This window comes from Asterias rubens, chromosome 2 (genome assembly GCF_902459465.1).
Source record: "Asterias rubens chromosome 2, eAstRub1.3, whole genome shotgun sequence".
Taxonomy (NCBI): domain Eukaryota; kingdom Metazoa; phylum Echinodermata; class Asteroidea; order Forcipulatida; family Asteriidae; genus Asterias; species Asterias rubens.
The window spans coordinates 3740735-3763521 of record NC_047063.1 but is presented as its reverse complement, the minus strand read 5'-3'; the positions used below and the strand labels follow the sequence as shown (position 1 = coordinate 3763521).

At 39.3% G+C, this 22787-nt stretch overlaps 1 protein-coding gene across 2 annotated transcripts in view; it reads right to left on the bottom strand.

Annotated features, from left to right (window-relative positions):
• The window catches only part of LOC117307013 (IQ motif and SEC7 domain-containing protein 1-like), a gene marked incomplete at its 3' end in the record, with an annotated part of 35606 nt that overhangs the window by 6574 nt on the left and 6245 nt on the right, over positions 1-22787 (bottom strand). The window contains 2 exon segments of one of the 2 annotated variants that reach the window (XM_033791638.1): positions 858-1428; positions 10563-10754. In XM_033791638.1, coding sequence (XP_033647529.1) covers positions 858-1428; positions 10563-10627 — 636 coding nt within the window. 2 annotated transcript variants of the gene reach the window in all.

The following is a 22787-nucleotide window of genomic DNA, read 5'->3' as shown; positions in this document are numbered from 1 at the left end:
ACTTAGCTATCTAGCCCTGTGTTGGCGGTCTCCTGATATTGTCAATGTCCATACATTCAGGGTGCCAGTCAGAAACCATATAATCATTAACTGCCTTGTTTGTAGTCAGGGATCGAGTCCAAGTTTAGGATAAAACCTGGGAAGCGGCAGCCAGGAAACCATCTTAAGTAAACTTGTTGGGTGTGATCCAAGCCTGTTAATCTGTTTTAAATTTTGTAGATGTTCAAACCCAAAATACTTGTTTTAGTTTAAGCAAAATAGAAAAGAAAAAAAAAATCAACCCCAAAATACATCATCAAGGCAATCCAAGCTTGAAGTATAGCAAATAGTAACTCATGGCAATTTATCCATGCAAAAGTGTCTACTCTTGACTAAGTGAGTCATTGTACTTTAAAAGCTCAAACAAACTGTGAGACAAGTGATGCTTAATGCATGTCAGTTGCAATGGCAATATCTTCTAAAGATGAGTGACAATGTTGTTCTAACTATAGAAATAGTGCACTTTGTGTAGGCTGGCTGAGTATACATGTGTAATATTTTATGAAGAGGGAGAGTGATGTATTAAAATGATGCATACGAGAGCATTCAATACAAAAATGCATATCATGTTATCATGAGTGAAAAATTGCCTGGCTACAATAGTTTTCCTCTCAAAAAATACCATACAGCCATAAGATGTAGATTGTTTTTAACTTGGTTTTGGATTTGGATTTATCTAAAATGAAAAAAAATGTAATGGGATAAAATTGGGCTTCTGAAAAGTTATGATCAATCAATAGGTTACATGTATACTCTATGTAATGATACAATTTTGTTTCTCTTTTCAATTTGGTTTGAGTCCAAATTAATTCCTTTACCTGTTTATTTTTGAGATCCGATGACAGTTCATATGAATTGACTAAAACCCTAGACTTCTGTATTTGTCTCTCGTCCTCTCTCCTCTGCTGCAGCGACTTCTCCCGTCGTAACGAACATCTAACGGGTTTCCCTCGTGGCGATACCTCAAACCGGGACCGCGCTGCCTCAGGACTGATGACGCGTCGAATCACTGTTTCGCTGTCACTGTCTGGAATGGACGTCGAGCGCTGGAGCGAAATGCCCCCTCCTAACCGCTCTTCAGTTCGACTCCAGCGGACGATAGGAACATGCGATGACTTTCCTTTATTGGAATCCTTCTCAGTCTGTATGGCTATTGTCCGAGTTGGTGTGGTCGGTATATCCACAGGTTTCCTCTTCGTGGGCGACTCGTTGGACGCTTCTTGCTCTTTCAAGTTGAACTGCCGGGCTTTCTCGGCGACCGACCGAGAACTCAGCAGATCAGGTTCCTCCTTTTTCGGATCTTTCTCCTGCTGCTCACTCGGTGCTTCTTGAGGTAGGTCTTTGGAAGCAAGGTCCACTGAACTTAAAGTCTCCACTTCGTGCGGATCACTGTAGCAAAAAGAAAACAAATAAGAAATCGTAAGTCACCTGGGGGCATATTGGTATTAATAGAATATATTTCTGGTAATGAAACCAATGAGGCCTCACAAGTGAACTTAATCAATGTAGCTTGCAAGCCTTAGGAAGCTTGTAAACAAATTAATGTGAACATGAAACAGTTGGGTTATTATCCCTACTCTTCCTTGATGAAGTGTTCTCAGTTTTTTGTTCATTATGCACTACCAAACCTATGTAGTACACGGGACCTATGTAGAACTTGCTCCAGAACACAAGTGCCCAGGACTCGAACACACCCTCCGCTGATCAGAAACACCAGAGCTCGAGTCTGGTGCTCTTGGCTGCTTGGCCACGAAGGCACGCAGTACATCCTTAAAAATTCAAACTAAACCTTTCAAACAGACTCTTGCAAACAGTCTGCACTGGATCTGTCCCAGTGAGGAAAACCAAGTGTGTAAAAAAAAAGGCTGAACAAATATCTCCTGATGCTTGATGTTGAGGCAAGGTATCAAATGTGTAGACCTCAAAACACTCAAACTACAAACAACCAGGAAAGTACAACAGTCAGACACACCATGGTGAAGAACCCTTCTAGTTTTACCATAATACTCAAGTAGTACATACATGCAGCTACACTCCCATGACCTGGATTTAAAACAACTCACAGAAGACAGTGAAAATATGTTTGGTAACAGCAACCCCACAAACTTACTTTTATCTTGCTAGACATGTGGCTTACAACTTTATCAGATAAAATATCACAGAGGAAATAAACTTTGGCTTCTTCTCCTGAGCATCCATGAAGGAAAATGAATCAGGCCTGGTGCTTACTCTTCATGAGTGGACCAAGCCAACAACAATACCGTGTTGATTTTTAGGCGGGTTAACAAAACAATAGCAAGGATACTGACTAGTCCTCCCGCAAATATTGGAGCTATTCAAAATATGTCTACGCTTGGCTGACTGCAATGGGGAAGAATATCACCCATTTTGGTTGAATCAATGGTGTTCGTTTACCTGTAATAGGTACAAAGGATTCACCACAGATGAACACCGATTTCAAAGCATCATGTTGCATGACCGCTATGTGTTGGAATAAAAGGCATTTGAACGAGACACAACTGAAAATCTAAACACGCTTCGTCAAATTTCTTGAATCGGTTGAAAATTAATCAAGCAGAGGGGAAAAACATGAGTAAATTTTTTGATACTCAACAAAAACAACAAACTGTCTGCAGTCCCACTACAAAATTGTATAAATCTGTATCTTTTGTGTTGGTTTTAAATTCAGATCTCGTTCAAGCTTGAATAATTTGGTAGCGCGATAGTCAGCAATTGAAATGCGTTTGAATATTACTTAGAAATGTGAGAAGACACCATTTGAAATTTGTGACAAACAACATAGTGCACTATACTGTGTAAACACTAGACTTTACTTACTGAAGAAAAATACACATGCAAACTATTTTAATAAAGTAGGTTTATCTTTTCAAAAGGTTTCAACAACGTACTGCAAATATGGATTTCTGAATATCAAAACACTTGTTAAGGGGGCTTCTAAATACAGTATGCACAAAATGTGACCCTGGCTCGCATATGTACAAATATTTTGTGAAGTACATGTAGTCTACGAGAAAGACTCTGCTATAAAGGATTGGAACGTGAGGCCAATAATTAACAATTTATGCACTTATAAAAAATAGAATATACAATGGCTGCGCATCAGCTTTTGCACAAATGTACTCAAGTAAATTACAGTGTACGATACATTTCTAGTCAATTTGTCTTTGTTCAACAAAGTTTATGTACATTTTCTGTACAATATCTTTCTACGCTGAACAATCTGATTGTTAAAAGTACCAGAATAAAAATCTGTTCAGAAGTCCGGTATCTTGTTTTATAAGGCATTTCAAATGTACCCAGCACTTGGTCTTTATGCCTCCTAATTTGCCTCCATGCTTCATTGTGTCTAAAATAATAATTACTTTATTAGTTTTCTTTATACATCTTTGTTCAATAGACCTTCTTTACAATTACTTGCACATTTTTGCACTATGGGAATAAATGTTAAGTTGAATTACATATTGAATATAATGCTGTATTAGTCATGGTCTTACACATTCAGCATGGTGTTCAATCCATTACATCAAGAAAGCATATGTTTTCCCACCTGCCATAACATACCCTCTGCTTCAAACATATCAGTCAGCAAGTTTTGCTTGTAGCCCCAAATGAACTTGTGTAAACGAACTAAATATGCCTATGGTACGCTAAGTTGATGCTTCTTTTAGCAAGCTGAGTTAAAAATTACTGTTCCTGGTATAGCCTTGCAATGCAATGATGCGTACAGATTCAATTCCCATGGCGATGATTTGAACATCCTTAAATTTCAACGAGCCACATTTGATTATTTCCTGAATGTATTTTTCAAGGAGATCTTTAAAAAAAAAAATTGTGTTTTTTAACTGAAGATCCATAGATATCCCTCTCTTCTAAACAGAGGGCTAATTTCATAGAGCAGAACAATTTGCTTACAAATTTTCTGCTGGGCAAAACTATGGAGGTATAGAATAAGACTAAGCAGGACTCCTGTCAAGACAGTACCATGCTTAATGATATTTTGGCACGTTACCTTATTATGGTAAGCAAAATTGTTTTGCGCTTAGGTACTAATTCTTTCATCGTTTTTGTGGTGCCAGGTTTTTTTTACACCGTAGCCTCATTTGACATCTTTGAAATGATCTCAATTAACCAGTGTAGTAGATTGGGGAGCTTGCTGGCAACACAGACAAGAGGTGACTACACCTTTATTTTCCCCTACGTTCAAATATTTTAATGGAAAAAATATTTCATGTAAATTATTTATGCCATCTGTGTGTGTATTTATAGTGTATTGTACATAAAGACAATAGGAGGAAGGACACCCGTGTCCCTGGTACCCCTGCTGGGTAACCATATGGAACGAGACTAGAGTAAGAGGAAATGAAAATCTAGCTCGATATATGGTTGTCTCTCTGAGTGATACCAAAATCAAAATTTGAGAAGCACATGTCGTATAGAGCTGTTCCCAGTGCTGACTGATCGTCATCGGCAAACTCTATCCCTTGAAAATGAAAATCGTGATCAAAATACGCCCCCTCCCCCAACATCCTTCTCCCGATCCACTCACAACCACTGATTATTCTGTTCGCATGCATACGTTTACATAACAAGCTTGAAAATATTACAAGACATACACCATGGTAAATTTGCCGACCAAACACTAATATGGCTTTATTTTGCAGCCTCCATTTCTTGACAATGTTTACACACTGCCCTGAGGTAATACCAAGCCATATTAAACATGGTTATGTGTACTTTATGGCCTATAAATTGCAATTATTCTATGAGTCAAGTTGTACCATGTTTGTGCACTAAGTAAAGAATAGATGAGTACTTTACATGTACAAACTGTTTTTCTTTCATGGTGGATAAAATTCTATAATTACAAACATGTTTATTTCTAGATCTTGTATTGGTTTATTTACCATAATATATTCAGATAATGCAGTTTATAAATATTCTATGACCTGACTATTACAATCAAATTAAATAAAGCTCATAAAATATTTTATGTTATTTTTTGTTTTTGTTTTTTCAACCCCCAAAACTGATTTGCAAAACAACAATTATTAAGGTTGATCACCTTTCTCTCCTTTTACAAAACTAAAATGCACAACCTAAGAATGTTGAAAAAACAAACCATAAAATTTATGAGCCATTCCTACACAAGAATTTGAATAGTACAACCAACTAAAATTTCATAGCCCATAAATTTCGCCCACACTAAAGAAGTTTCCTCACTTCTTCATACAAAAAGACAAATTGACAAAGTCTGGTTTGTCACCCTTGTTCCAAGATACTTCCTCTACATCCTAACCAAACTAGATTACAAGCAATCAGAACATTTAAGATGGCCAAAGCAAGACAAACGTCTTACAAATAAAAACGCTTAAAGGTAAACAGGTTGTTTCAAAGTGAGCCCACCCAAACAATTTAAAAGTTGTTGCAATGTTTATCAGGAAGTGAAAGTTTCCGTGGCCTAGTTTTCAAGACCTTGAGTTCCTCGCCCCGCAGGAGATGTTAGCAATTTTCAGGCGCCTGGTTACTCCTATGTCTAATTATCAGTAACTCCATGCTCAGCTGATCCTCATTGCCAAGATGAGGGTCTGACAGGCCTGTTTGCTTTTCCACTAGTCCATATTTCCACTAGTCTGCAACACTGAACTAGCAAGTCCGACCACTTGGAGGAAATTTTGACTGTTCCTCATTGGGTGTTTTAACTGTCATTTGGCCAGCCATAAATAAAGCATTTCTCTATGAGCAGGCAAACCACTGATCAGGGACAATGCTGTCTTAGCAATCCCAATGATTGGAAATGCTTGGGTTTTGGAAGATTGTAGTTGATTAACAGTTAATGCTAGCTCCAGAACCAAACCAAATAAAAATGCTTCGTATTGGGTTAGGGTAGATATCTTTTTAGAATGAGACCAATTTCAGAACTGACTCCGCGGCAGTACAGTTAATTTCGATCCTATAAGCTAAAGTAGTAGTCCAGTCTAATTTCTATACCATCCGCCCTGGTAATAGTTAAAAAGCAGGACAGTTCTTTTCAGAACTGAGAAGTCTCCCGAACCTCCGATTATCTACTCCACGGCAGTAGAATAAAGCAAGACAGTTCCCTAAGAACAACTCTACCTGGCAAGTAGATACACACATGGTGTTACCGCAAACCAAATATACATTGATACCTCACCATGCAATGCCCCAAATCCTATAAAACGTATCTAGGTGTTGAGTTTCTGCAGTTGGATTTTGATCTGATAGAACTAGAGAGATTACGTAGGTGGAACTGACAACAATACCTTTGACATTACAGTTTATGAAACTACAGATGTGGAATTTATTCATTATGCACCAAACAGCACAACCAGCACCAATAACAAAAAGAGTAGGAGATGAAGAAACATTCAGTTTTAGATGCGAGAGGAAAACCACTCATAAGGAAAGACCGTAATGAGGAAAAACACACACAGAATTCTATGCTTGTAAAGAATATTTAATTCTTTGCCACAAGCGCAAAGTTCCGTTGTTAGCAGAGCCATGAAATTAGACCCAGGTAGGAAGTAAATTGAATCCTCATACGAGCTACAATTCGAGGTGGGATTCGAACCGAGGTCCACAGAGTAAAACAGCAGGGGAAAGAAAACACAGAGCCAAACTAACCCCCAATGATAAACTGGGGTGGATTTCACAAAGAGTTAAGACTAGTCTTATATTGAAGTAGAACGAGTTCCTAATCCTAACTTAGGACTAACCTTATGTTTTTATCTCCTAGGACTAGTCCTATTATGTGAAATTGACCCCTGATGATGTCCAAACGCCCATCCCCAACATATCAACCTCTTGGATGCAGAAAACAAATGCTCATCTTATTATGCTTTCTTTGCTTCAACATAAAACCCCCTTTTCAGGTATACAAACCCCCTAGCAACACTTCCTATATTAGCCAGCCATTAATCTGCATTGATGAAAGACCAAACAGTGTCCAAGACCGGAACTAATAGATTAACACCAGTACAAATTCTTCTTCTATTTTTTAACCAACCTGCTGCCCTCCGCTAATTAGCCACTAATCCCAAGACAAATCTGAGGAGCCCTGGATTTGGGGCCAACTCCAAATACTCTATTTTCAAAGAAACACGATTGAACTTGGAAAGGCACCACTGCGACCTTTTATTTTCCTGAGAAGGATTGAGAGACCTCAGGCTTTGTTGTTTGTTATTGGTAGATTAAGGAAGACACATTGATCCAATGCCGATATTTGAAGATATCGTATTCATGTCAGACCAGTAAGAGAGTACACTGCCAGGTATGTGTGACGCAGACGGACTTCGGAAAGCCAATTTAGACATTTCAATTTACAAATTACCTTCACCGAGGATTATAAGCGACACCGACACAGTTGTGATCAGACTATTTCTGACGTGTTAAGTGGAATTTAATTCCATTCCCCAACCCCCCCCCCCAAATAAGAGTGTGTTTTCAGAACTCTCTCCGCCTCCAGGTTGACATATTTGGAGTAACTTACATAACCATGGATACAGTAACCAAGGGCTGTTCAGTAGTAATAATAATATGGTACACTGTTTGCAAAAACTGTAGGCTTCTCACTGAAGCAAGCTTTGGATTGCTAATTAGCGCTATGCAGCACCGAAAATGGCCTCTGCCAATTTCCGTGTCCGACACAAGAGTCTCTGAAAACAGAGTCCAAAAACTGTTATCATTTTCCTTTATGTGCTATTTATCTTCGTAGTTTGGTTGCTATAATATGAATGTTCTGTGTTAAAAAGATGTCTGGCAATATATTGTGTAATATTTTTTACCAAAATGTTTAATGAAAAGAGCGGAGTAAAAAGGAAAAAAAATTGATTAGCCATGTTTGGGCATAATTAGGATGACTTTACAAAAATATAAGGTTTCTTTGAGCACACCACAAAAAAAATTCTACACGGTGTATCGTAAACAGGTAGGCCTACATAGACTTGTTTGCTTTGAAAAGGGTTGGTTCAGAGGATGTTTTTTTTTCGACTAGTCCTCAAGAGACCAAACATGTTGTGTTACTCAAACTGTTAAGTGCTTCAAAAGAGAAAGTCTTCAAGTCTACAAAACATTGACATTTAAATGTGACAAGCTGGATATAATAATGGCTTTTCAAAAAAATCTTAGATCTTTCAAAAATAACCACTCTTCTTACGTACTTCTTGACTAGAAAAACATAAACAACACCAGCACTTTGCCGTGGTTTCCTGCACCTGCATTCAGTCTTAATGCGGGGTGTTATAGCTCAGTTGCCATGGTTACGGGTTGGTCACCAGCCAACATGAGGTATGAGGCCATACTGAATCACAGGATGATGGGTTTTAATGTTAATTAGTCTCCCCCTTATCTCTGCTTTTGTCGAGTGCTTGCTGTCATCCTCGGCAGCGTATCTTTACATCTTTTTCTTCTTTTAAGCTACAACTGTAGTGTTTTAATTAATGAGCAGGTGTCTTCAAAGTGACTTCAACTTGACAGAGATTCCAATCAGCACCCAATTTGATTAATCTGGTTATGCTAATGGCCACGAATACCTGCTTACAGGATATTGGTAAGTGCAAAACGTGAAGAATATGCTCTGAACTTGATGAAGTTAGGTTGTTTTTTAATCCAATTATAAATCTTGATTAACAAAACTTACCTGTGAAAATTTTATTTCAAAAGGTGGTTTTGTTTTTGAGATAGCAACTATGTCCACGCAAAAGAATAATCCCTAATAAGAACACACTATCTGAGAAGCATTAAGTCAGTAACGCTTCTCAGGTTCAAGTCTTTGTGTATTTATTACTTCGAAGTGAAATGCTCCTCAGATTGCTCTATACAATCGAAAGATGTTGTACGTAGGCTTCTAACCAAAAAATGTTATGCCATTAATTTAAAGAGTGATTTCCAAACATACACCCTCCCTATAATACATTAAGACATTTTGTTTTGTTTTTCCTACTGGATTCAAAACCGTCTGATTGAAACTGTTACCAAGCAAAACAAACAAAACTGCACAAAATGGGCGATTGCCACAGCCCGCCAACTTCCTGACCAAAAAGCCAACTGAACACATCCATACGAGGAAGTCTCACGCAAGGTAGGGATACAATATGCGTAGACGGAAGCGAAACAACAACCCTGAACCCTCCGCCTCTACCCTCCCCAGGGCCCCCAGCCTTTATTGATCATCCCCCCATAAAGATAACCAATGCTATCCCTGCCACCATGCTCTTAATCTGATGATGTACGAACGAGTGGCCAGGATTCTCGAAACATGCGCAGGTTGTTTACTGCATGGATTAAGGAGTTCTTGTGTTGAGAATTGGTCTTATCTTCCGCGGGCAAATAAAACAGTTTTATTTTTAAGCCGAGATGAGATTAGAATTAACAGTAGCTACTAATGACGGATAAGTAAAATTAATTATCTATTATGGTTTGCAGCAACACCATGTATACATCAAACCCTTTTCAAAAGACAGCATTGAATTACATACACGTATACTTGAAATGGTATGAAATGGTGGATCTGAAGAAAAAAAAGTTGCATTGGTGGGACAACCCAACGTTTCGATCAGTATACTCTGACCATCTTCAGGGGAAAGAAACTGTTTGTTGTCGCAAAACCCTATGGTGTTACCACAAACCTTACTAGATTGTAGTATCCACCAAGCAACATGCTAAATCCAACTGAAGTCAGTAATTTTTAGAGTGTTACATGTACCTGCAGAATTGTTAAGCAGGTCTAGTACAAAAAAGCCTTGCTTTATTGCTGAAAAATGTAAATTCAGTCACAATTAAATTTAACTGCAGGCAGGAATTCTTTTAACCCATCGTATTAATGAGATAAAAACAATTTTGTAAACCAACTGCTACATGTAGATTGCAATGAAAACAATACAAATGGAATGGTTTGTGTAGTCACTTTTAATTCCAAATTAATGCTGCCGAGATCCACTGCACTACCGACATGTAGATGACATTTAGTGCACCCGTGCTGAATACATTAAAGTTTTTTGCAATTAACATTCATGAGCATTAACAGTAGCCATGGTAACCGAATTACTGGGGGGGGGCACAAGGCGTGCTGAGCCTTTTTTCAAAAATCATGGACACCCAAAGGAACCCTACTACACATAAACCCTCATAACAAGTGACAACTATTTTGTGTATCACCACATAAACACATGCGATGCATGTGCATTCATTTTAAATGCATTCAACAGCACCCCCATCAAAGATTGACATTTTAATGACGGAATCGACCATAAATTCAAATCATATTGAATAAAGCGATGTAAAAACGTCACCTTGCAGTCATGACTATATCAAAAAGGTGTATCACCTTTCTGCACTCACATTATACTCGCACACTCTGAGCAGACAGCATATCAAATTTATGTCTGCCTAGTGCCCATCGTTACATCCTGCAACATTCACAGGCAATTTCCCCCACCCTAAGTGAATCCTCAAAACTGAGACAATCAAAAGTGACGAAATCTTACCACTGCGGAGTCATGTTGTAAGAGCCACTTCGACCCATGGCCTCGGCCACCGGTACATTCCCCATGCTATAATAAATCTTCCATGCGTGGACGTAGAGGTAGAGGACGGACAGAAAGAAGAGGGAAAAACTCTTCTCCGCTACTCACTACGATCGTTTCATCCAACAAGACCTCATCATCAACCCCCCGAAAAACATCACATGCGATTCACTCTCCAGCTGACGTCATACGATGACCAATCATTATGATTCAATCGATGGGCATAGGGGGGCGCTACCACCACCGAACGTTGCGTTGTCGTCACAGGATCCCTGTGTCAACCACTTAACCCTGGAGCTTAGCTTTTCAAAGCAGGAAACTGACCCACCTGATCAATAGTGGTATTATTATAAGTATTAATAAATGTGGAGCCCATTCGCTCGCTAGGTGTAGCAGTGTAGTGTATCAGACAGCCACAATTTGATTGGCACGGAAACTGCATGTAAACCGGCGATTGATGCTAGTGTATAAGGCAGGAGAGGGTTGATCGTGCATGCTAGCATACACACTACTGATGCTGTAGACAGTGTGTATATTGCATAGAGCTTATTGACTAATAGGACATTTATGATGGTGAGTGATTATCGTACAAGGCTGAGTGTCATCATCTTATTCACATATCGATTACAAACATCGTTGACATGACAAGTGGTATATCCAAACCAAATAAATTTATAAAAATACTAAAAAACGGTGTTTCTTTTCAACTTTACTTTCATGTACTACATCTTGTCTATATTTTCAATCTGTTTACCTCAAATTCACAAGACTCGGATACAAATCTAGGAATACAAATGAAAAACTAACACTTAAAACACATTGAATTCAAAATCTTCAAGTATTTTGCTCTATGCAAATGGGATCATACATGTAGGTCTAGTGGAAGACAATTATCTATATTTATAACCGCATCACTGCAAGGTGATGAAAGTCAGAAACCAAATTCAGGAAAAAAACAAACTTGAAGACAATCAGGGCATACTAATCGAAATGGCAACTGGTTAATTCAGAACCACCACTAGGACATTTTCACCATTATGCAAAGTTTTAAATCCTACTTGGTAGCAACCTGGTTATTTTCATTTTGAAAAGGGCACTTCCAATGGAAAATCTTAAAGTCAATGGAAAACTTCTGAAGGGGCACCAAGGCCAAGACCAGGGTAATGGAAGACGTGGTATGGTGGAAACTACAAACTTTAATTGATTGTTTTTATCAATGCGCAAAGTTTCAAACTACAAGGAATAAATTGTGTTTATCGATATACCGGATCGACAAAATAAGTGTACATCGCGCAGCATTGGGATCATAGGTCTAGTGGATGATGGCTGTAATCTTATGTTAACCTTGCCACGAGAGATTGTGGCCAGGTACCAGACAGCCAGTGTATGTTAACCTCACCATCAATGGGTACCAATCAGGTTTAATAGTTGTACACTGCAAACAGAAACACAGCAAAGGTGGAAAGTTAGAGGGCCATGGAAAGAGCAGTTATCAAGCTAGATCCCCTAATACCAAGTGACCAAGGGCAAGAGGAGCACAATCATTGTAAATATAGAATGGATACCGAATGACACACTCAACCTAAATGTCTAAATGTCAATGTAAAGCACCCAACAGTTAAACCACCGGACCCGTCAAAGGGTAGAATAAAGTATATAGGCCTACAATTTTCTTAGGGAGACTGCCAATATAGGGCTAGATAGCTCAGTTGGTAGAGTGCCGGCATGTTAATCCTGCAGTCGGTTCAAGTCCCACTGTAGTAAAGAAAATTTGTTCAACCCCCAAAAATTTCCTTTACACTTACACTTGTGTATTGAGCACTGCATACTCAGTACTTTCCTGAGTTCTGTGAGAGAAAAACCAAACCAAACCCACAGGCGTCTGGTTGGGATACCAACCCACACCCCATGTTTTATGTCAGAGAGCAGTGTTTTACTACCAGACCACCGAGCTATCCCAGTGACCCAAGTATGTCCTTAAATTTGTATATTTTTTAAATACAATGTACAAAGGAGTTTCATAGTGCATACAAAATGTATATGGTCTGCCAGACTTCTGAATTTTTCCTAGACACATAGTAACACAAGAGGGGGCTATTCAAGTTTACAAGTCTGGACAGTGGCATTCACCCACATGAGTCAACATCACCATTCAGACACAAGAGCAGAGGGGGGGCTTCAACCAGTGCTTGTTGGACCTAATTCCATGGTTTTGGTGTCGACTCTACACCCTTGTTATCTTAACATCTCATACTGCTGGGAGCTCAAATTATGTCTCTCAAATCCAAACTTTAAAAGCAAACATCTGACATTTAATTTCCATAAATTTAGAAACTAACGTGCATGTGCTTTGTGGCCCCACTGAAACAATGTTCAATAGCATTCCAATCTTTCTAGTGAGAATGTTTCTCACTAAAAGGAATTTTTCCCTACACTCTGTTATTTATCAAACACTCGCCAGCTCACCTCTGGTATCACAAGAGTCTGATGCAGAATATAAATATAGACTTCAACTAAATCCACCGAGAGAACATGTATCACAGAAACATGACTATATAACCCCCAAAAGAAAATGATCTAAAATGACTGCCTTATGTTCCCTCTTCCTGTTGAGGGGCAAATTGTAGATATTGTGATGACAGACTAAAGCTAGAATCTATATTGAGGCTGGAGGAGAAGACTACAGACTAGACTATCTCCTGCCCAAGTCCTGACATCCCTATACCACCATCTTCAGGTTGTCTGTCTGAAAAGTAGCAACTCAAACTGAGAACTTGATAAGTCGTTTTGAGAAAGGTTGGACACAATACTGTGACACTATTAGGTTTGTGTAAATTTGTCTGTAGACACCCAAATCAAACAGTGCACTTCTAAAGTGTCCACCATACCTCAAAAACGCTAATGCAAACCCCTGCCCCTATATATAGACATGTTGCATACGACGTACATCAGACAACTTTATGACCCGTTTGGAACACACAGTCAAACGTTTCCTGTGAGGATGGCGTGCAGCACGCACACATTTCACAAAATTCATTGGAAGATTGGTCAGGGAACAACGGGGCTGCATTAGATTGAATCCATCCCTTGACTAATGTGAATCATCTTATTTATTTGTAATGTTTATTTGACTAAGCAAAGCCCAACAAGAAATGATATTCCATCACCAGGCATGTACATGTATGTTCCTTTTTTTTTTAAGGGCAAGGGCACCAAGGTGTTCTCTCCTTTGTAAAGGGCACCCTATCTAGGCTATTGGGAAATTGAATTTTCCGAGGCAATGACCAGGGGTCATGGAGGCAGGTTGCCTTTGTTGCCTCAGAGAAGTTTCAGACCTGCATCACCCCAAAAACAGAGGAACACTGTCAAATACTTTCACTATGTCATAAAAAACCATGACTAAACAACAACAAAAACCCAAACAGTTGTACAAAACAAACACAACCCCCAAAACATGAAAGAGCACAGGCATCAGCGTTAGTTTTTTTTGTGACTGTATAAAGAATTGAAGGTATGATTGACAGGCATATTGTCATGACAGGATAAAGGAAAGTCTGTTAGTATTAGGCCCTATTGATTTTGTAATCGTACGGTTTGTCACCCTGGACGGAAGCTCCATGCAAACACACGCCATGCTTGATGCTTCACAGCTACTAGGCCAATGCCTTGGTGCCCCTTGAAAACATCCATCCAGGTAGAAATTGAAACTTCCTTTATAGAGGTGCCCTTGCTTGATCAAACAAAACCTGCCTTGCCCTCAAAAGGACAAAGTATCGGGCCTGACACGGGCATGATATTTGGTCCTTGGAAAATAGTATGAATATTAATTTATCAATTAAAAAGGCTAACCTACATGCACATATGGTGTAGGCTTTAACAGACTTTTCAGGGTTTTCAATTCAAATATTTATAGATTTTTCCCAAGGCAAAATAAAACGGAAATCAGATTAAATTTGGAAGAATATCATGCCTGCTGTCATGATGCCAAAGGCTTAGCGTGTACAACTGCAACAGCTTTAAGCTGCTAAGGTACAGCATTTTGTTGGACACACAGACACACACACACACACGCCCACAAATGTTATTTTTCAGGGATTATAAAATGAAAACAAACTATCAAACTAACATCCCCCTATACTTCAACAAATAATTGCAATTAAGAAACTGCGACCCAGTACTTCAACAACCATCTGCTGGAAAAATAAAATGTCAATGAGTCAGAGAGAAGGACCATCATAAATTTCAAATTCCATCCATGCCCATCTATTTCCTACGTCCAATTTGTTTCATATTGATTCAAGGTTTCATGCAATTTCACTCAGGAGTCATTCGAAAAATGACAGTGCACCGTACCCCGGTGACGTACGTAGTGGAGGGTCCTCGGCAAGTGTCCTCGCCAGATCCTGCCTTAAAATTAAATACACCAGGATGCAATGTCACAGTGGGGATAATTGAAACTGGGATGAACTAATGGCTCAGGGAACAGTCACACAATGATTGTGATTCACAGTTAGTTGTGATTGTGATGTCCTGATTTGTATAAAGACAGACCTGAAATCAGAATCCGACTCTGAAGGATACAGCAAATTAATGACTCTCTTAGCAGTTAGCAAGACAGGCCTGGAATTACATGCAGGGCCACGGAGGCCATGGCCTCCACGGCCCCTGGTTTTCTACTGATTTAAAGATTTTTCAACAGAAGTGCCTTTTGCAAAATGAAAATGGGCTTGCGCTTTTAGGATGGCTCATTTTGTGAAACTCTTACAAGAATCAAGAATCTTTTATCAAGAATCAAGTGTATAATGAATTGTTTTTTTAAATTAAACATACCAAAAACTGTTTTAAATTGAACAAAGAAACTTGAATAATGACATTTGAGTAATAATTTGGGAGGCTAATCATCTGAACTTTCAACTGAGAAGCTGAACAGTGAAGGAAGCAAATAGCAAGTAGCAAGTCTACTAGGTAATACTATCCTTATTGAAACAGCAAGCTTCACAACTGACTAGTGGCAAGTAAGTTTATCAGGGGTCAATGTGATCATGTACATGTACTTTGTAGACTTCATAAGTGACTAGTAACAAGTCTAAAACATACAAAACCCAAATTGCTGAACTAAGTGGGCGGGCAAAGTAGTGGCAATTCCAGGGGAGTGGGGGTAATCTTTAAAGGGCACTGATCATAAAATACCTGAGGTATGAATACATTTGTCTACCATCAGACGTCAGTACATTATTGTCCTCCATGCTCCCCCATGCAACTAATTGTTTCTCACCCATCAAAAAACCTCAGACATTGCAATTAATCGACTCGTGTTCGCACAAAAAATCAATGATTGTAAAATGATATTGCCCTTTGGTGCAGCTTTATGCCGTCAGGACATTTTCTATGTTTGTACATCTGTCAGGTGCCGGTGACGTGTACTGTCAGAGTGTATATTTAATTGTTGTGCATCTGAGACATTGCGAACCATCTCCAGAAGACCCAACATGGTTGCCTTAAGACAGATTTCAAGAAGCTGTGTACACACCGAGAAAGTCTTACGACTCACACTAGAGCGAGCTGAGAGGACAGTACACTTGTTTTGATTTAATCAGTATTCTGAGAAGAAACCAAAGAGGCGACATTCCAGAGGGAGTGACACAAGAAATACTCCCACTCTCAAAGAAGAACTTTTCTCTAACATTTCCCCCCAAAATCAACAGATTATAAGACAGTTGTCATTGGTTATTATTGTTAGGAGTTATTTTCTCTTACTGTTAGTTCAAACTGTTTTACTTTTTATTTAATTAAACCCCTGACTCTCCAACTCATTGTCTGTCATTACCTGTACAGAAAAGATGTGTTTCTGTTTCTGCCACGAAAACAATGCCATCAAAATATCCAGGCCTGATGCTTCACGAAGGCATTGAAGGCGACTGCCTCTATGCCCCTTGGTCAATGTCGTCAAGTTTCCCATTATTATTGTGCCCCCAACTTTCAGTAACAAGTCATGAGTTTCATTCCCAGAGGGTGCAATACCAAATTTCCTTTGGTCATTCATAAAGGGCACTTCCATAATGACATCAGAAAGTTCATAACTAAATGGGCGCAAGGTCAAGACAAGGGCAACAGAGACAATGACCCCTATGAAATTCCAGGCTCCCTCTACACACCATGTACATGTACCCTTTTCAAGTAGGACACTTAAATTACATATTGTGGAATTTCACAACCTCTTCAAGCAGGAAACATGAAGTGATTGAAATACAGTGTTTATTGTTAAGACAAAACAAAATCCTGAAAAGGTCAAGAACAACAGGATATACTGAGGTAATACGATCATGAAAATATCAACGGTTGGTCATCTCGCCAGCAGGAAACCTGCATATTCAGTTGGCATTGAGCTTGGACACAAACATTTCCCGCCAAATTTCTAGAATTTGGAGATCTATCCAGTGCCCTCGAGGGTGGATATTGATAACCAGAGAATTCAATTCAAGTTTTGCATGACACCATTTCGAAATCGGAATATGATGAGATTTTACAGAGTGCTAATGTAACTCAAAGCCTCAAATAGAAAAGAGACATAAATATGGCAGTTTCGGTTGGTAAAAGAAATTGCAAGTTTTCAGAAGTGCCCAAAGAGGCTACAGGTATTACAGATCCTAAAGTGGTACAAAAAGCATGAATACTTTGACTTTGTTTTGTGTAAAATAGACCCTTTGCATCTGAGGTCACAGGCCTAAACAGCGCCCTCAGCAAGGTCAAAGAAGGACCTGTTATTCTTTAAAAGAATTATTATTAATGGTCTAACACAATTTTTAAACAAAATAAAGACAAGCCTGGCCAATAACAAAATAACAACTCACCAAATAATGTCAGAGAGTAGCAGCCAACAAACAGCTCATGCTATATCCAACATACAAACTTGATAAACAATGTTGATCTCATTCTTCCTGTTCAAGAACACCTAACTTTCCAGAAATGCATCATCAAAAACAAAGACACCCATATCATATTTCCCAAATAAAAAAGATACACAGTACAGGGACCAGGGTCCATTTGTTGCCAACAGAGTGAGTCACACAAAAATAGCAATTCATTTGCATCTTGAGCAGCGCCGAAATCACTGACTTTTCAGACAACACTGGACTGATAAATGGCAGTAACAATTCAAGCATTGTTTGCAGAAAGTCTCAAGTCACCACTGATCTTATTCCACTTTAAGAAGAGAACAATAGAGGAATAGAGCAATGGTGGAAGCTGGCAGAGGGGATGTGATGGCTTTGTATTGTTGGAAGGTATTAGAGTCAGATAACTGTTTATAATAGGTTTACTTGTGTGTGTGTGTGGTATGGACCCAGACTCTTCAACCATTTCACACCTCTTTACAGTTGTAGAATTAGCAAACTGTTATATGCGCAGCAGAGCTGATAATAGGTAATGGATAATCCATCCCTGATACTTAAAGCAACAAAGGTGATTGCTTTCAAGCCCCTGTACTGGTCATTGCCTTGGTGCCCCTTAAAATGTCCCTATAGAAATTTGAATTTAGGTAGGGAAAAACTGCCTTGTCCTTACAAGATTGAAATGTCAGGCCTCGTTATGAATTTAATTTTGTATTATTTTGTTGTCTACTATGTAAGCCCATAGCTCAATCGTAAGCCTCAGTGCAAAACCTTTAATTTTTCTCTTGTGAACAGGGAGAAAGGCACTGGACACCTTTGTTGTCCATGACAAGTATTCTCAAATGGTGTATCCCAACATTGTGCACAAAATAACAAATCTGTAAAAATTTGTGGTAGCTGCATGATGTTATACAGTCACCGACTTCAATTTTCATTTTATTTTGCATCCACATTTTTGTAGAGTTTGGTGAAAACAATCAAATAATGTGCTTCAGGACCAAATGTAAACGTTTGGCGCCCAAGTTGGCGCTAGTTTGGTCTATCAAAATGCCTGAAGTAGCAAAAAAGAGTCACTGCACTGGCACTGTCCCCAGTCTTTCACAGTCCAACGATTTCTCACCCCCAAAGAACCATTAATTCCTTATCCAATTGGAGCCGCCAGACAACCAAAACAATTATCATTGTTGTCAAAATATCCTCATGGAAACCGCGTAGCATGAGTCATTGGTAGAAAGACGGCGTCGGCGTTTGATGCAAGGAGATTTATCACCTCATTCTTCACTTTATCCGTCCGAAAAACGCGCCACTCTGGAATTACTAATTTACTAGAGACAAAGGCAGTTGCCACCAATGGCGTGATTAATCATTACGACTCGGAGAGACAACCGCCTAAAATTATGCGATTTTGCTAGTGTGTGGAATATAATAACGATGGTGGGTATAACAGTATGAGAAGTGTCAAGAGAAACATTGCCCTCCAGCAATTTCAATCTGGAAGCTTTGAATATCAAATATAAAATGTCAGAGATCCCCCCCCCCCCCCCCCCACCCCCTAGGATTTGTCAAAACTGTTCAGAGCGAGGTCCTACGAATGTTTCTTGTACTTTTTTTGGTGCTTTATGTTTGGTTTGAAAGTTTTATTGTCCAGGATACAAATGTTTTTATTTAATACAGAAAGTGATAAAGCTTGAGAAAGGAAGTAAAATCAAAGTAGACAAACCTTTTTCAATCAAAAATCCTCAACAAAATATGATCATGAAAGAAGTTCATCAGGCTGGTAAAATTTCAACTTAATAAATGAATTTTCTATGACACACAACCAATACTCACATAATTTTTGTTTACGTTTCGTCTAGTTTCACTAGTCATCCTCAGAACGAGGCACCAACATCCAGTGGCCGTAGTGGCCACCAACCGACTGGTGGTGCCTCGTTCGGAGGAAATTACGTGAGTATTGGCTGTGTTTCATAGAAAATTCATTTATTAAAATATGATCAGCTTGAAAAAAGAAATCTCAGCAACTGATAAGAACATCTCCTGAAAAAACCTTCAAGTTATATTTCGCATACCAATCACCACAAAATGAATAATGTCAGATTGAACATGGCATTTAGGTGTGCTCTATTTCATGCCCAAAGTCTTTTTCCAGATGCGCCACCTTGACATGAAGCTTGCAAAAAAAACCAACAAAAAAAACAAGAGCAACGTACCTGCGTGTTTTCCTCATAATTATCCCCGACAGCGTAAATCCAGGTCTTCATTAGACCCTTTAACGGGAGACCTGCCCGTCACAATCCTCTCCCTTATGAGAGGGTCACCTAACAGCGTTACATCCAACTGGATGAGCTTCAAGTAGTCAAGTAAACCCCATCGTCTCTCTACGTGTCTCCTCCGGTCATATATACCGTGACATTTTCAACACTTGCAGCCAAGCGTCCGATTTATCACATCGCAACATCCAGGTCACAAACAACAATGCGCTCGATCGTCATTTATAAGATTTGAGTTTGCGGTTTTCAGAGAAGTGGAAATGAAACCCGCCTCTAGGAAGTTGCATGTGCCATTACCTGCAACACACTTCCTAATTTCTACATCACCATTTTTCAGTTCTGAAGAAGAGGAAAAAATCCATCATGGAGCTTCTTTCTCTCCCCCTGTCCCTCAGAAGTTGCCGACAAATAAACAAAGTGCCATTTTCGCCAGCCTCAGTTTTTCATGCCTTCTTCATTAAAATTCAATTATGCTATCGATGAACTTTACCTTGGCCCAGATTCCTAGAAAAAAAATTTTCACCCGAGAATTAAAGTACGACCGCTATAAAACATTGCGAAAATCTATAAAACCCATCTTACTTTGGACACTTGGACACACCACATACTGGCCTTGTCAAATTCGTTCAGCCTTCCCCCTAAAAAAAAAATGAGGCAAGGAATTTTGTTATCACCTGCTATGGTAAGGATAATTGATTGGAATGAATTGATACTCATGGTATCAATGTAACAATATTACTAAATCCAATCAGGGATGGCATTGACAAGACCCAGGATCCAGGGTCCAGAGCTTTCACTTAAAGATATGCCAATGTTTCAAGAACACACTGACATCCAAAAGCGAACAATGTCAAACCTAAGCCTTGTGATAAGTATAAAAACCTGAATATTATTATGACCTTTGCCAACTCTAGAGTACAATGTAGATGTCTCACAAATAGACCACTGATATTTGGCGGTAAACTCCAAACAGTAGGGCCTATTACTTATCCCAAATGCAAATTTAGCCCCCCAAAAACTAGTTATCAAATTGAGTGTATTTCAAGTAATTTAGCAAACACTTCATTTAAACTCCATCCCTGGAATTTTGAGTACCTGACATGATGTACATGTAGGACAGCTATGCATTATATTATTTTGGAACACAAATGGACCAATTTGGGTCAAGAGACCAATTTGGGTCAAGGGACCTATTTGAGTCAAGGGACTAATTTGGGTGACGGACCAATTTGGATCGTGGGACCAATTTTAATCGTGGGACCAATTTTGATCGTGGGACCAATTTGGATCAAGGGACCAATTGGGTCGATATTGCTAAACATTAGTTGAAGGCTTAATAGGCTGTCCCTCCCCCCATCCCTACCCAGCAAGCAACATGTTCAGTATAAGTGAATGAGACACCCCCCCCCCCCACCACCAAACCAACATGCACATGACTCACATAGCACATGTAGACCTACTGTCCAAGATGCTACACGTGCCTATAGGTATTGAGCATTCAAACACCCCTAATTTCCTGTTTTCAATACACAGCATGTGTCGGGCAACCCCGCCAGCTGATTGAATCTCACAGACCCCCCTCTACTAAAAAAAAGAGCACCGAGCCCAACCACGCCCACTCCCAGTCCTCAAGGACCCTTTCACAACTGAACACACCCAGTAAGACTGAGATTCATTTCCACGGTTTCCCTTGGGATGCTAAGCTTCAATTACCTGAGGTAAATTGGGCACCAATTTAAATTTATTAAACAAAATTGTGCTGTAGATGAACGTGTCTGTCAAAGGGTATTACAATTGTCAGCTGGAAAAGTTAAGTGTACAAAATACAAACTGAGAGGGATGGAACTTTCCCAAACTTGTTTTCGTTATTCTAAGCACAGCCTGAAGCATTTATCTTAGCTGGTAGCCAGTGCTAAGCAAAGCATGATTGCATGACGGTTTTGTCTGGAACCTAATTGAAATCTGTTTAGTGAAATCGTTCAAGGTTTATCAAGGCAAATAGTGCCTCATAATCTCAGTGAAATTTTGTGATTCTAAATGGCACTGCATGAAATCTCTAGAAGATCTTTAGAACAGGGAGTTTTTAGCAAGAGCTGACTGATTCTCAGAGATTCTTGCAAAAGAGAAGACAAATTACATGGTGTAAAAAAAGGATGTGGTTATGTGCAGATTGCTTGGCTATATTTTTACATGTAAGTGTTCTGCTATGGACGCTTTACATGATAATCAAGCCACAGCCGTAGCCACATGTGGGAGTGTCATGGCCGAGCGGTTAAGAGCACCAAATTCAAACTCTGGTGTTTCTGATCAGCAGAGTGTGGGTTCGAATCCCGAAGCGTGACACTTGTGTCCTTAAGCAAAACACACAACCATTGCTTCGTCCTTCGGATGGGACGTAAAGCTGTTGGTCCCATGTGTTGTGTAAACGCATGTAAAAGAACCCAGTGCACTTATCGAAAAGAGAAGGGGTTCACCCCGGTGTTCCTGGCTGGATTGGCAGCATATTGCGCCACAGCACCTTGTAAACCATTACATGGTGCTTAAGGATTAGGTCTTATATCTCAAAATTCGCCCCACTCCTTGCAGTAATAATACCTGGCGTTTTGTATCCTTTGGCAAAAGGCACATTATAAATACGGTTATTATTAGATAATTATTTTTGTTGGGGGAGGGGGCAGAAATGGAGTTCTTGAGACTTAGGAAGTGTGACGGCATGTCACTCTATCAACACGGTCAAATAAAACAGACTTTATGGGTCTTAGTCTAGATCTATTCACCATCTGATGTTTGCCCATGAAAATCCCGTAATCTGGGTTATTGAAAACAAATATAAGCCCAAGATAATCAGAGGTTTTATTCACAGAATGAGGATAAATAATCCACTACGGATGAAAATAATCCAGAGCGAAAAGAATGAAAAAGAAAAAAACAGAGCGGAAATTTTACTAAACCATTACGGTCTAGACTTACGGCGGATAATTGAGGAATCAGGCAATTAGGAAGATCATGTCGGAGATAGGAAATGC